Source organism: Rhipicephalus sanguineus, chromosome 1 (genome assembly GCF_013339695.2).
Source record: "Rhipicephalus sanguineus isolate Rsan-2018 chromosome 1, BIME_Rsan_1.4, whole genome shotgun sequence".
NCBI classification, from domain to species: Eukaryota; Metazoa; Arthropoda; class Arachnida; order Ixodida; family Ixodidae; genus Rhipicephalus; species Rhipicephalus sanguineus.
This window is the reverse complement of record NC_051176.1, coordinates 137,526,995-137,542,135: the sequence shown is the minus strand read 5'-3', so window position 1 is coordinate 137,542,135 and position 15,141 is coordinate 137,526,995. Positions and strand designations below refer to the sequence as shown.

The following is a 15,141-nucleotide window of genomic DNA, read 5'->3' as shown; positions in this document are numbered from 1 at the left end:
ACTGTGGCTTGCATGTAGAGAGAAGGCTGGAAGCTTGCGTGAAGGCTGGGAGGCTTACTGTGGTTTCTGTGATATAATTTGACACGTTGGTAACTTTCAACAAGACTCAGAACAGTAGCGCAATGAATGGCGACAGGTAAAGACGGGACACAACGCTGTGTCCCGTTTTTACCTGTCGCCGTCAGTGTGATTCCTTGCGCTACCGTTCTGAGTTATGCACTACCAGCTAGTTCATCAGTCTGTCCTGTTGAATTTCAACAGGAGATGTTTTTCAAGGTTGTCGTCGCTGATTCTTCCACGTTTCCTCGTAAAGCGGCCAGCTGCTACACTGAACGCTCTCTCAATGCATGCGCCGGAGGGAAGGGCGGTATTAACGCAGGAACACCTTGCGCACCATCTCGTAGTTGCGCAGTGCTTCGATGCTAGTGTCTATTTCGTCTATGTAGCGTCGCGCTTCGCTGTTGCTGGCGCTCGGGTAAGGCGTTGCAGGTAAGGCCAAGGAAAAGGTGAAAAAATAGGCTCTGTAGGGACTCCCCGTCTGACAGGACGGGGGGTCCCTAAAGAGCGGTCCCATATTTTTCGGGACGAGAACTGCTGTAGAAGACTAGTTACAACTTGAATTAAGAAAAAACAATTGATTACCTGTAATAAATTAAGAGAAAATGTAATTGAATTACTCAAGACGCTACAGTTTCGAAATAGTAATCGAATATATTGCAAAATTACAAGAAAATGTAATTGAATACAAGTCATCGATTACTTGTAACGCGTAACGTACAACTCGACCAACTTCACAGGTGGAATTCGACCAACTTCACAGGCGAAACCGCAACCGAAGCGCTGATGAGCACAACTAGCAGACGACCAAGTGTTCATGAGGACAATTACAGAGATTTTAATTCTTCTGCATTCGTTAACGTATGTGCGCCACGCGCGCTGTAGTCGCAAGCGATGCCCACACACCCACTAAAGAAATTTGGTGTATGGTTCGTATAACGACGCTCACTCTTTCTGGACGTCTCGGAAGAATATGGCACTTGCGCTGTTCAGCGTTTCAGTTTCTGTTTTGCTTGTGAATTTGGTCAAATTTTTTACTCCGCCATAATGATTAGAGCCCGCTTTTTTCCTAAATTTCAAAGTGGCACTTGCCTCTTCGCATGAAGGACTTGAACTCTCCCATTCGACCCGGCCACCTGCCTCCTCTAACTAAAAAGCTAAGTTTTAAATTTCTTTCATTGCTGTCATTCGTGCTCGCGGGTCTCATTTTTCTGCGTCCGCGGGCGCAAAGAAATGCTGCCCTCGAAGGTGCGCCGGACACATCCGAATTTGTATTCACTGTTTCCGAATAACTGACGCTCTCTCGATCGTGGCCTTGTTGACGATCAGCCGTTTGTGACATGGAAGTCTGATCTAGTATCGTAGTCACTTGCCATTTCGCGTTGGCACATTTCATTGTTGCCTGGACGCGAACGCATGACCGTCGTTGTTGCTCGTAGCAACTGAAGTGCTGCGCTGTTAAGCACGTGGATGAAGGTCCGCTTCCTGGCATGGAGGAAGGGAAAAGTTAGGAGGGAGCCGTTGCGCAATGCTAAAGAAAGTTAGAAAAGCAGTACGTCAGGCATGCCAAGGGCCGCTTGCCCCCATTTGCCCGATAGACCGAGGGCTCCTGAATATTTAAAGGGCCCCTACACAACCTCTGGAAATACAAAGAACGAGCGTGTTATTTTCTCCTGACGTTTCCCGTCTTTTCGGCACAATTCGTGACGCCATCAGTCCCTTCACGTGAGGTCACGAGGAAATAAGCTCTCGATTGGTGCATATGTATACGAGGGATATCAGTTGCTAATTGTCTCCTACCCTGCTTTGCCATGCAGTCGCACGCCCGTTCTGCCTTAGTTATTCGTAAGGTTCTGGTAAGGGCTCTTAAGGGCTCTTAGTTATTTGTGAAGGTTCTGGTGTCGAAAAAGGATATATATTTTAAAGGGACCGACAACTAGGCAGAACGTACGATTAGATTCTGGTAGAAATGAAAAGGCCATGAAATATAATGACAGCTTCCAGCATCCTTTTCTCATTGTGAGTAGGATTTATATTTTTAAATCGTGCTAACGTAACGAAAACCGGTATGTCGCGCAGCCTAGCAGAATAGCCTTGAAGCAGGATTATGAAGACGGTCACTTTGCTGTACGTAGACTGATGCTGTCACGCGCGCCATAATTGGTCCTCAAAGTTAGAGTATGTATATTATTATCTATCCCCGCTTTGTTCTGTGCTGCCTACAAGGTTGCACGCTGAGAAGCGACGCTGCCTTCGCGGCCGCCAGTGGCCCATGTCCAGCCTTGGCACATGCGCGCGGAGTGGACGCATGCGCAGTAAACTGCCGCGGTTGAACACGAACCGCTCTCGCGCTCACTGTTTGCAGCATGTGTTGTCAAGTGTGTATAAGACTTCAAAAATTCTCGTTAAAAATGTTTGACGGTGTTTTCCACGTTACCATTCCGTGGCTAGACAATCTGACCAGTTAATTTTCCGTTGCGCTAAAGAAAATAGGTGCCCTAAAAATTGGTTGTCAGTCCCTTTAAGCTTTTCACGAAGCTTTCACTCGTACTTTAAGCGCAAAGATTTTTCATGAAGGCTCCTGTAGAGAGAGAGAGAGAGAGAGAGAGAGAAATGCTTTAATGAAAAGCTGGAGATGTTTGCCTGGCTATTCGCCTGACATGCTACTCCAGGTGCTGGGTGATGATTATGATATATACACTGATAACCACACACACATACATAGACTACACTGTTTACAAAGTTTCGGTCAGGCTTGTGGCCCGCAAGAAAGTCAGCAGCACTTTCGCTGCGCGTAACGCACAGGTGCTGTTTTGCCATAGGCCCAGAATGTGCCGCTGTTCTAAACACGAGTCCTGTTGAAGGTGCAAGGCCGCCTTCAGAGATCGTCTTTCTGTTGCGTATCGCCTGCATTCGCAGAGAACGTGTTTCAGGTCTTCTAAAACGTTACATTGAACGCACAACGGCGAGTCCGGCAGCTTGATTTTGTTCTTGAAGTAATGAGTGTAGGTGACGTTTAGTCTGATGCGGTGCAAGCATGTTTATTCTTGTCTGTTGAGACGAAGGCGCACGATGGATCAATTTGGTAAAGAGGCCCATACTGGTGACTGGCATCTGTCCAGAGGGATCGCTGGAAGCGTCAAGCATGTGCTGACAGGAGTGTAGCCGCGTCTTTTCTCGAGAAAAGTTTGTCAACCATTTCTCTCGAGGCGTCATGTCCAGTTTTGGCAGCGTCATCAGCCTGGACGTTGCCTTGTATTCCGCAGTGGGCAGGTATCCACTGTAGAACAATGCGGTGATTCAGTTCGCAGGCTTTCTTGCGTAGGCGTTTGATGTACATTACAAACTGTTCCTGCGTGCTTGGGGACTTTAGAGACTGCAGCGCCGATCTTGAGTCGGTGAAGATGACCCAAGACTCGGCTGTCTGGTCTACGATGAAATTAAAAGCAGCCCGTAGTGCAGCCAGTTCGGTGGCTGCAGCTGAAGTACGGTGACTGAGAGTGGCAGAAATGGTGACATTGGCAGACGGAATCCAGACCCCAATGGCAGATGACGTAGGCGTTACAGAGCCGTCAGTGTAAATATGACGGTGAGCCTTGTAGCTGTTTTCCATGTGATGTAGAGTGAAATATGTTAGTGCTGGTCCGGGTGTGCGCCTCTTGTTACTGAACCCAGGCACGAAAGTGACAATTGACCACGAAGGAATTTTCCACGATGGCTCCGCAGTCATCGATGCGCTTTGATAATGCAGCGGGAGTAAGCTCCGTACCACAGGACCGCTGTCTGAAGCAAGCGGATGACCTGGCACTCTGGTGGCATAGCGCAAGTGGACTCGAAGCTGCAGGAGCACTGGAGCTGATAGGCGTCTGCTTTCGGAAAGGGTTCCGATAATTGATGTATTTTTTGGTAGGCCAAGGGACACCCTCGGGGTTTTTTCTTGAGCACCAGTGAGTGCTTGTATGTTGGTTTGGAAAATGCCATGTAGCGCAGGAAGGCTGTATCGTAGAAGACCTTCGCAGAGAGCCGTGTACATTCGCAGCAGAGCGTTTACGGAGCAGCCCCCGGCGTTGCTTGATAACAAACGGAAGATGCGCGCGTATGAACCAATTTTTTCCTTTAATACTTGAACGTGGGGCGTCCACGTTATTAGTCTGTCGATTGTCACTCCCAGAAACTTATGACTTGGCACATAACGAATGGGAGAATCCGCTACCTTTAACATATAGCGCGAGACATCACGCCTAGTAAAAGCAACGGCGGCACATTTTTCTGGTGACATCGTTAGACCTCGTGCGAGGAATTTCTCGATCTCCTGTAGATCTACTCTCTTAAACTATAGGCTTTTTGAGCAGTTTGAGGGCAGACCACGTTAACTAAGTTGACGCCGCACTTAAGACGCCTTATGACTTTATTTTGTGCAGCCGCATAATTTATTCTGTTTATAAATACCGCCCTACGCCGTTTGTATAGATATACTCTCGTACGATTTTTCTCTTTGCCTTTCGAGCTGAATCCTGAGAGATGCGATTGTCGCTAGCTGGGCATACGCGGTTCAAAAGTTTGCTGTAGTGGGCCTTGAAATACGTTCGTATCATATACGAAGAAAAAAAAACAAGAAAAAAGAAAAAAGAACTTGATAAGGCGAAATACCTCACCCTTCAATATCCCTACACTTTGCGGGAAGAACGTTTCCCTTACGTTTGCGCAATGAGTCGCTCGGCGTTTCAGTCCGTCAAAAAGATTTCCTACGCCCTTCCGCGAATTCTGCACTGGAGATTTTTCAAGAAGCGGACGCCGCGCCGTAACTCTACGCCGTGGAACTCAATATCCGAGAACCGTGAGCGAGAATTCAGAAGTCACGGTGTCTGCTTCGTTTACGTAAAACGCTACACGAGCCGTGCTTCGATGTCGCCGTTCAAGGAACAGAAAAAAAGGAAATTTCGATAGCATTGCTGCGTGACGTTGTGCACATAAGCGCCATAGAAAGTCGTGAGGTATCATTTTATTTTTTGCCAAGAGAGAGATAGAGAGAGAGAAAGAGCAGAGGAAGGCAGGAAGGTTAAGCAAATTGACAGCGAGGCTAAGAGGTGGATGTTATGAGGCGAGAAACTACGGATGGGGGAGCATGTCCATTACGATGACTGATTAGTTTCTGTAATCAGAAAGCAAGCATCCATAACGGATGATTACCTTCTGCCGAGTAAGGGAACGTATGCGCAATTTCGTGTTTTGTCTTGAGGGAAAGCACGTTAGCTAAAATAGAGGCCGCAGTGAAAACACATTATTTTAAGTGCGGTGCACTTACGTCGTGTGGTGTCGTACGCTGTTGTATACTGTCGTCGCTTGGCGTAACGCAGGAAAAACCATGGCACGTATAAAAATAGAAGAAAAGAGGAAGCAAGCGAGAAATAGAAAGAGAGAGAAAGAGAGGGAAGAAATAAGAAAAAAAGGAGAAATGAGTAGAAATAAAGAGAGGAAAAGAGACAGGGAAAAGAGAAAAAAAAAAAGAAAGAGCGGAGGAAAGGAAGAGAAAATCGAAAAGAAACAAAGAAGGCTGCCCAGCTCCGCACCTCCGGCAGTCTTGACACCACTAGTGCGAAGCTGCCTTGTTATTTCGCTTTGTGCAGTCGCCTAATGTGTACTCTGTTAATAAAACCACCCTGCGTTGCCTGTGTAGATTTACTCCAGTACGACATTTTTTAAAATTGCCTCTCAATCTAGATCCCGAAATACATGGTCGTCGCCAGCTTGGTATACTTTCAAACGAAGGTGATTAGGGCCATTTATTTATAAAATAGGCCGAGGTTCACGGCGTTCAGCTCTCTCCACTATTAGTGGCAGTGGCCGAACTTTTCAGCGATAATAAACATTGAATCCGGCAGGCTAAGTGAGTAAACATGTACTCTTAGCTTATAGTGACCATCTAAATAATACTGCGTCTAAACTACCAATACCGATAAGATCCGTAGTGTTTTTCTTACCATTTTTTCGTGCGATAAACAATATAGCTCGAACTTAAACAGTGAATAGCATGTTAATTTATCGCTATAAATCACTTTTTTTTTATATGCCTCAAACTCTCGTAACACGTTCTGCGTGGTTCTCGGTCTCTTCAATGTACCGAGGTATCCTAGGATACCGAGAGTAACAAAGACAGATGATTCTATTACCTTTCGTTCGTGTTAAAGCATACCACTTCATGTGGCTGACTCCCTGAATCGGCAAAACTGCTTCATCGCAGCCCCTGGAAGCAAGTAGAAGCAAAGGGAGCGATACGAAACAATAGAATGTGTTTTAATGGGCTGTTGCCGCTCGTATTCGAAGGAGAATTTTAAGGCCTTCCGACTTTATTGATTGTGTAGTGGGCATCGGACATGCGATAGCACTGTACTGGACAGTGTGCTTCGGTCCGCAAAAAAGACGAAGAGACAGGGAAGCTCGGACGTCATATTAATATTGTCACGGGGTCGTGACGTCGACGAAGACAGCAGTCAGCACGTGCGAGATGAAACTGTTTATTTGGCCGAACTTGTGGCCGGGAAACTGATAGTCAAACTATAGCAATACACGCTGTACAATAATAGCGGCGAACGGGGCGTCGACCGTCGATCAACTGACAAGCAGTCAAGCGCGTCGGCTTTTATACAGGCGCTATCGAACTTTCCAGCGATATGGCTGTTGGCGGCGTTATCTCTCGACAAAGCTGGAACATTCTCGTGCGGCGCGTAATCTTAACGGATTGTTCCAAAACAATCGCGAAGCTTCCTACACATCACGGCGAGGCTTGCGCAGCGCGTTGCCCACAGTCTTTGTGGGTGAAGCTTCAACGCATGAAATAAAAGACTCGCGGCAATGCCCCCCTCTGAAAAAGCATCGTCCCGATGCTTAAAAACAGAACATGAATACATGCAATACTAAAGAAAACAAATAAAGAAAGCAAACATTAGAGTCCTCAGGTGCGTTAACGAGCATAGTACGGTTGCCGCGAGTCTGGTTTTTACATAAAAATAAAATTTCAGAAAAGAAAATATGCGCAGTCCTGACAGACAAGCGCAGTTTTTGTTGGAATATAGCGCTTGACTGTTCGCTTGGTCCTTCGGTCCCTCTATCTAAGCGCTGTAATTCGCCGATATGTTGTACCAACAAGCACAAACAGCCCCATTACTGAACCTCCAATCTTGCTTCCTCTGCTCGCTATGGGCGTGACGCGCTGCCCAGAGCGCTACGGATACGGTGGTCAACAGCCACTTTCATGCCACGTTTACCAGTTTTTGGAAGTACAGAACGCGAGGTTCTACTGCCAAATTCAAGGCATCGCGGTATGTCTGCTCTTGGGAGCTGCACTTCGGTGGAAATTTGGGAAAACATCATGCGTGTGTAGCATGAATTCTGTCAAGAAAGAAGCGAAGATCTGTGCCGAATAAGTACACTGCGCACTGGAACTCGCATACGCATTTGTGCTGCGCTGCCATTTTTGATCAAATGTGCCGCTGAAATACTATATATACATTGCATCAATACATGAGATTTGTTTAATGCGAATTAATTCAGAACTGTGGCCCGTAAAAGATAATGCAACTAATAAAAAAGTCACAGCTCCGCCGCAAGGGCGAAGAAATGAATGCAACAGCAACAAATGGAATGTTATACCAAGTAAGACTAGCAGCTAACTCCTTTAGCATCCGACCTGGCGTGACTCAACAAATTGCTGGCATAAGGAAACGCGGCCGCTGCAGCGAGTGAAACGACCTTCGTGCTGTCTATAGCTTCAACGCAAACTGAGCTGTGAGTAGACAGCATGTACCCCTTTGCAATTTTTTAATAATATTGCGCGAGCGTTGACCCATGGACATGGTGGCACCTAATAAGGCTAGAAGTAACAAGATTTCCTACATGATGCGCAAGCGCAGAGAGCACAGCCGTGCGTGAGCGCCGTCAGCTGCGCTGTTTGTTTAGATGCCTACGTACTATTAGTCTTATCTGTGTGAAGAGAAAGCAGGTGTGACACTGATCGTCGCATCACTGATCTCGCTGCTTCTCGTCGATATTAGAAACTACCATATCCTTGGGTCGATGCTCCTGCAATATTTTTAAAAATTATACCATATCCCACTAAAGGGTACCATGCGGGGATGGGAAGCAGCGCATCAGTCGACTTAAAGTTCCGTTCATACAGTGAATTCATGGTGTGCCCGAAGTGGAGCACACCATGAATTCACTGTAGTTGCTGTTGCTGTTCGCCATCACGTGATTGCTGAGAGAGTGTAAGGGGGAGCGGCCACAGCGTCTTACCCAGCCCCTTACACAGGCCCGAACGCGATAGCGCGTGCCAGCACGTTCTGACAAGGATACAATGCGTTGGTTCATCGCGCGTCTGCAGAATCTCGTTCCCCGACGCCATCACATGATTGCTGAGAGAGTGTAAGGGGGTGAGGCCGCAGCTTCTTACCAAGCCCCTTACACAGGCCCGAACGCGCTAGCGCGTGCCAGCACGCATGGTTTTGCCTGCGTTACGCCAAGCTAGGACAACATACGGCAGCCCGGGCCCCTAACGTGCTCTGCACGTATCATCATCAAGGCGGTCGAACAGCAAGAGGAGGGAGACTTCTCCTGGCGCGAGCGCACGCTCAGATACACTCACAGCGGCGCGGCTGCATCACGTGGGAGGTGAGCTTACGCCGCGGCTGCAGCGCGGGGCAGGAGAGGAGAGTAGGCGACCCAACACCTGCGCAAAGGAGGAGAGTGGGAGAGAGAGTAGGTGCATGCGCAGAGGAGCGCGGACACCACCGCCGGACACAGCCCCGAGCAAGAAGACGGCAGATGGCAGACGGACACAGCCCCGAGCAAGAAGACGGAAGACGGCCGGCGCGGTTCCTCTTCGCTTGAGCCCCGATCGTCGGCTGCCCTCGCACGCTTTTACTCGCACATCGAACATACGACGAGCGGGGCGATCTTATTGCCCTTGGACTTCATGCAGAACCCGAGGGCGACGGTAACAATGCGCCTGGAATGTCCATATAATTGCTATCGAAATAAAAAGAAAGAGCCGCTACTGCTTTTACCGCTGTCAGTGAGTATGGAGATTCTAGTGTGTGCACACGCGGCTGCCGTTGGACTGCAGGCAAAAACATAATTTACCGGCAAGTATGCATCTTCTGCAGAGGCAATCGGTGAATCATGCGAGTGCGTCTCCCTGGTTTTTGACTTCATGCGCAAGAGTTTTAATCATAAAGAGAAAACGATGTGGTCGCTATGTTTCGTTTGTTTTTAGTTCTTTGTTTACGAACAACGTATAATGGGGTGAAAGATCCAGTTATTGGCTATGTCACATCCATCGAATTTATTTCTCGTATCCTCTCGTCAAAGTGGTCCGCAGCAGTTCCTACTTCCTACCGCTCTCTGAGTTTTCATTCACTTCCGGGTGCCACTTCACGGTAAAAAATTTCCGTAATTCCTGTAAGTTTTTGCCGACGGCAGTTCTTAAAAAAAAACACCCTTCTAAGGGTTTCATGAAGACTAAACAGCATTTTTGCTTTGGCCTTCCGGGTAATTAGACGAGGCACGGGTGCACTCTGGACGAGATAAAACACAGCGTACTGTTGACTTATCGAGGTGCATTTGCAGGTCGTAAACAACAATATAACATTAGATGTGGAGCCTGGACGTACAACCAAAGCAAGCGAGACCGACTGTATACAGCCCCATGGCAGCGCAACTCAGAGTGTGCAGCTGCGGTATGTACTACCCAGCAAACTTCGTCTTCCGCCACAAGGTTGCAACACGGTGTGGTCGAAACTCCGCCGTTGCAGGTCCACAAGTTGTATGTTACAGCGCTATTGTCAAGTGATGGAAGCTTCATCGCAGGGTGCCTATGCCGGCAGGGTCTGTCGTGACGAAAGTGAAGCTTGCTGTAGCTTTCGTTCTCAAAAACTTTTGCCGCTAGTTATGCGGTGGGAACAAATTCATTAGTATAGCGTACACCACAGCACACCTCAAGCAAACGTATTTTTTTGTGCGAATAATTACTTCTTTCTTAATATAATTCCTGGCGCGGGAAAAACACTTATAGTATACACTATAACAGCTAGACAGAAACTACGGAGATTTGCTTAATCGCCTCTCGTTTAAAACAAGCGCCGAGAATTAAAGCTAAAGCACATTGATATGTCAGGATGATGACATCTTGTTCATGTTGGCAAATGACAGGCTTACGCCTAATCGCGGGTTCTCCTGGCTCGTTCTGTGCTCGAGACGCAGCCATTGCAGAAACGAGTATCCGATGGCGTATGTGACATTTACGCAATCCTTCCGGGAAATCTGGACATGTGGCGTTTGAGCATGCATAGCAGCTTCGATGGCATTACGATGCCCTTTAAGCAATTGCCGGTGATTATGACCATTTCCCGTAACTATCGACGACGCGTTTCCTATTACAGCGAAGCAGTATATGGCTAGGGGAAAGCAAAATTCGTCCGCCCTATGTACCCAACAGCGCGTATGCGCCACAACAATTGGGCAACCCCTATAATCACCGCTGCTCCACTAATTACCAAACACCAATTAACATTTCTGGACAGACGTGACCAATAACTGGGAAAGAGTTTAATGAACCGTCGGGAATAACCCAGTGATAAACATCGGGAGCGCACGCTTCAGCGTCGCTGGTAAGCCATCTGTACGGAGAGCTTGGGTGGGGATTTTCAGTAACGGAGCACCATGACGTTATGCTAAACAAAGCACATGATCAATATATTCATATCCCCTAAAGAAGACGAACGCCTCTCTAAGCGATCTTAAGTTAGCCCTGACAGGTGCGATTTGGTTCGATTCTATGTACGCAAACTTCCCCTCAATTCGTAAGCTACCTAAAAAAGGGGGTTTGCAAACAAAGTTTTTATGCCTGTAAACATCATAAAAAAAGAGCAAATAACGATCAAGGTAAGGGCCAGGCAAGGAAAGAGGAACAATAGCCTCTCGATTACTATTCAAGTCATGCTAGGAATTATTTGAGCTATTGTACTGGGATGAGACCAGGAGTGTATATCAGCGGCGAATATCACCGCAACCTACCCTTTGCAGACGAATTGGCCAGTAAAGCTGGAGATGATTTGTGACAAATGGTTCAGGACTTCAGCGAAGAATATATGAGAGAATGGTAGAAGGCCGATGTAATTTTCAATAGCATAGTAAGAGAACAAGAATTAATTATTGGGAGTTAGCCTCTAAAATGTGTGCTGGAGTCTGTGTAGGCGACGCCGTAAAACACACACACACACACACACACACACACACACACACACACACACACACACACACACACACACACACACACACACACACACACACACACACACACACACACACACACACACACACACACACACACACACACACACACACACACACACACACACACACACACACACACACACACACACACACACACACACACACACACACACACACACACACACACACACACACACACACACACACACACACACACACACACACACACACACACACACACACACACACACACACACACACACACACACACACACACAAAGCAAAACCTCGGAAAACATAAAAATGGGTGGGAGCTCATAAGGCAGCCATTGTCAAATAATTGCCGGCCATTTATTGTTACCAGCGAAATAATTAGCGGCCAATTGAATTAAGTTGTTGTGACAAATCCCGAGCGGAAACGTTGCTGGAAATAGGCTAAAAATTGTTCGCTCCGAGGGACTCTATGTTTATGGGTGACGTGATACAACGTTTTACAGGAACACGAGGTTATCGGAATAAGTCTGTATTTGGACAAGGCATGTTTCTCACCGTGTTTATACTAAGCTTCGAAGGTGACGGCACCGTGCTTAACTTACAGGAATTTCATAAACCGGACAGCCTTATACTGAGCTGTCCAAAGTAAGTTTTGTGCTAGAAAACGGTTAGGAATGCCACATTGAGTGACACATTTCTTGGTATTTAAGTTAAGAATTATATTTCAGACTCAATGCTTACCACAATATTCGCAACAAACGACCACTTAGCATTTTTGTGATCACAGGAACATCTCTCTTATCAGTGAGAAAAACAGATTGGAAACACGAATAAGGGAATTAGCAACTATAATGGAATGGTTGTTCTTAGTTGAGAGTGTATGTCATATTTTGCACGGGACGGATTTACATAATTTAATCAGTTGCACAGTAAAAAAAAAAATGATCTCTCGCAGCAAGAAGTTCTAGAGAGAGTTCTTTTCTCTAATCTGGGGAACAAATGAGAGCACTCACTCACGCACGTAAAACGATTATAGCGCTTTACTCTCCGAACATGCCGGGATAAATACAATGGATCGCGTGCTATGCTCGCAATCTTCCATTTCTATTTTTTTTACATGGCTGAACATAGGAACATATTAACTCTCGTAAAAAACTTACAGTGGGAGTTTCCGAGAACTCTAAATTTACGACAATACTAGGTCAACTAGCTCACCTATCTATTTTATTGCCATTGATTTCAAATAGCTGAAGTGATCTTATCCTACAATGACGACAAGAGCTACTCAGTAGCCTCCATATTGCGGATCTCCTTCGATTAGGAGTTTAGAGAAGAGAAGGTGAAGTGAGAAAATACCTTCAATGTTGCATTCCTTATAATTTTCAGAATAACTGCTTTTACAGGTAATAAATGTCACATAAAGAAGGTGTTGCAGGGTATTCGGCCACCTGCGGAGGTTCCTCTTATAATGTGAGCAGTGAACAGGATACAATAAAAATAAAAACTGCACGACAATATCAACCGATTATTTCTCTGGTCGAGAAATTGTGCCCCTTTAGAAGTGTGGGTCTATATCTTGAGAAAGTGCAGATTTAAAATTGTTTTTGAGGTTGGCGCAGGTAACACGGTCTGAAATTTCAATGACAGCTGACAGAAAATCCCGGCTAATATGTGAATTCACCTATCGAGATTGCACTTTCAAACGACAATGAATGACATGTCGAGACAGCGGTCTTAGGCTTTTGTTGCGCAAAAGGGTGAGTGCGAGAAAGCGCAGCGCACTCGAGGAGCCGGTCACCACCGAACCCGGGGCGGGCGTCGGCGCGCGAGCCTCGACGTCACGGTTCGAAGACGCGAGCGCCGCCGCACGCTCACACTGGCGACTGGGTTCACGGAGCTCCTACCGAACGATCACTCTTGGCCAAGCTATGGAAAGCAACAGCTCGGACTCGCGTGGATCGTTTGGCGAGGACCAGCGCGCCGTGTACACGTTCGCCGTGCCAGTGCTCCTGGTCGGCTGCTCGCTGGCGTTTCTCTTCAACGCCGGCGTGCTGGTCTCCTTGCGCTGGTTGCGACGTCCTGTGTCACCAACGCTCTGCTTCAGCCTCTCTCTGACATTCGCCGACGCCTACTCGGCCCTGCTGCTGGCCACCGGACTGGTCCTCAACAGCTACCTGCCCGTGTACGGCGTCTCGCTGGGCTCCCAGGAGCGCTGCATAGTGCTCGTCCTCGAGGTGTTTCGGCTGTCGGGACTGTTGGCATCCGCGTTCCATCTGCTCGCCCTAGCCGTGAACCATTACGTAGGCATCCTGCGGCCCCTGCACTACGCCGCCATGGTAACGCGGCGCTCTTCGGAGCTGTCCATCGCCGTACTGTGGGCGCTACCCGTGCTCGTGTTCCTGGTCTACTTCGCCTCGGTTCCCGGACAGGGGCTGCAGTCGCCCGGCTGCGTCCAGGTGGACTTCGTGCGTGGCCGCGCCTTCAGCCTCACGCTGCTCGCGCTTTTCTCGTCGCCGCTGGCCGCCATGACATTCATTTACTCTCACATCTTTGTTGTTATACGACGTCACCGGGCCGGCTTAGTCAGTTTCCCATCGGCTCGCCAGCTGAACCGCAATGTCAAGGCTGCCTATACGACACTGTGGATCCTGGGCACGTACATCGTCGGCTGGATGCCCGCCGTAGCCTTCATCGTACTAACCTGCACTGACTGCGCTTTTCCGATCTACGACCTGCCCATGTCCACGCGGATGACTCTCGGCATTCTCACCAATGCCCTAATCATCTCCAAGGGCCTCATAGACCCGTTCATTTACGCGGCACGCATGTTCGAGGTCAAAGAGGCTTTGCAGAACATGCTCCGCTGCCGTCCTCGCAGGACCAAGAACGTGCGCCGGCGCTCTCTCCTCGTTACGAAGACGGACACTCTAACATCCAGCCTTCGCCTTATTCAGCTGCGCAGGGAGTCGTTTATTGTGGCCAAACCCAGACCGGACATATGTCGTTGCTCGAGAGCATGACGGTGTCAGCACTAGCCCCGCGGCGACCTCGTCGGCGGAGCTCACTTTTACCGTCCTTCTCATGTGGTGCGTGCCAAGTGATGATTCCTAAGCTACAAGCGGCTACAAAGCACTGCGCGAGGCATTGGACCTTTCATTTGTGTTAGATCCTCTGAAGGAGGCATGTGCGCGATGTATGCCAGCGTTAACGGCCCAGCTTAAAGCCGAGACTAACAAGAGACTCTAGTAAGCCTTCTGACATCGGTTCAACAAATGACAGCGCAAGACCTTGAACAAATTTGGGTTTTAAAAAGAACTGACCTTCTACACATTCCCTGAATGAACTTTATGTAAGGTACACGGACATATGCGATATACCGAAAAAAAAAAACTGCACTGTACATAGACATATCGGAAGTGGCATTCCATGCAATCAGCACTAGGGAGACTACTGCTGGTTGTTACCGTTGTATGTTTCGATAGTCGAATTTCCTTCCTTCCGCCAAGGGCGACTCAAGAAATTTATTTCGGGGGAAAGGGGGTGTCCGACCATCCTTTATGCGTGTTCATGCTTGTGTTTGTATGTATGCGTATATCATATATACACAGAAAATGTAGAAATATCGGCGGGTGGGGGGTGTGGTTTGATTCCCCAAACCATGCCCCCTCAGGCTACGCAAGTGTTTCCGCCTCTTGTTTGCTTAATGTTAGTGTCGAGTGGTGTCATTTTGCGGGGAACTGAGGTGTTAAGAATCGTAGCAGGTAGGGGCTTGCATTTCGACTTGAGGGTTGTAGGGAAATA

General features: G+C 47.8%; 1 protein-coding gene across 1 annotated transcript; it reads left to right on the top strand.

Annotated features, from left to right (window-relative positions):
- The first annotated feature begins 13,268 nt into the window (after window positions 1-13,268).
- On the top strand, window positions 13,269-14,622 carry LOC119379418 (melanocortin receptor 5). The gene has a single exon (XM_037648730.1). The coding sequence runs from the start codon at window positions 13,269-13,271 to the stop codon at window positions 14,358-14,360; it is 1,092 nt and encodes a 363-aa protein (XP_037504658.1). The 3' UTR covers window positions 14,361-14,622.
- The last annotated feature ends 519 nt before the right edge of the window (window positions 14,623-15,141 follow it).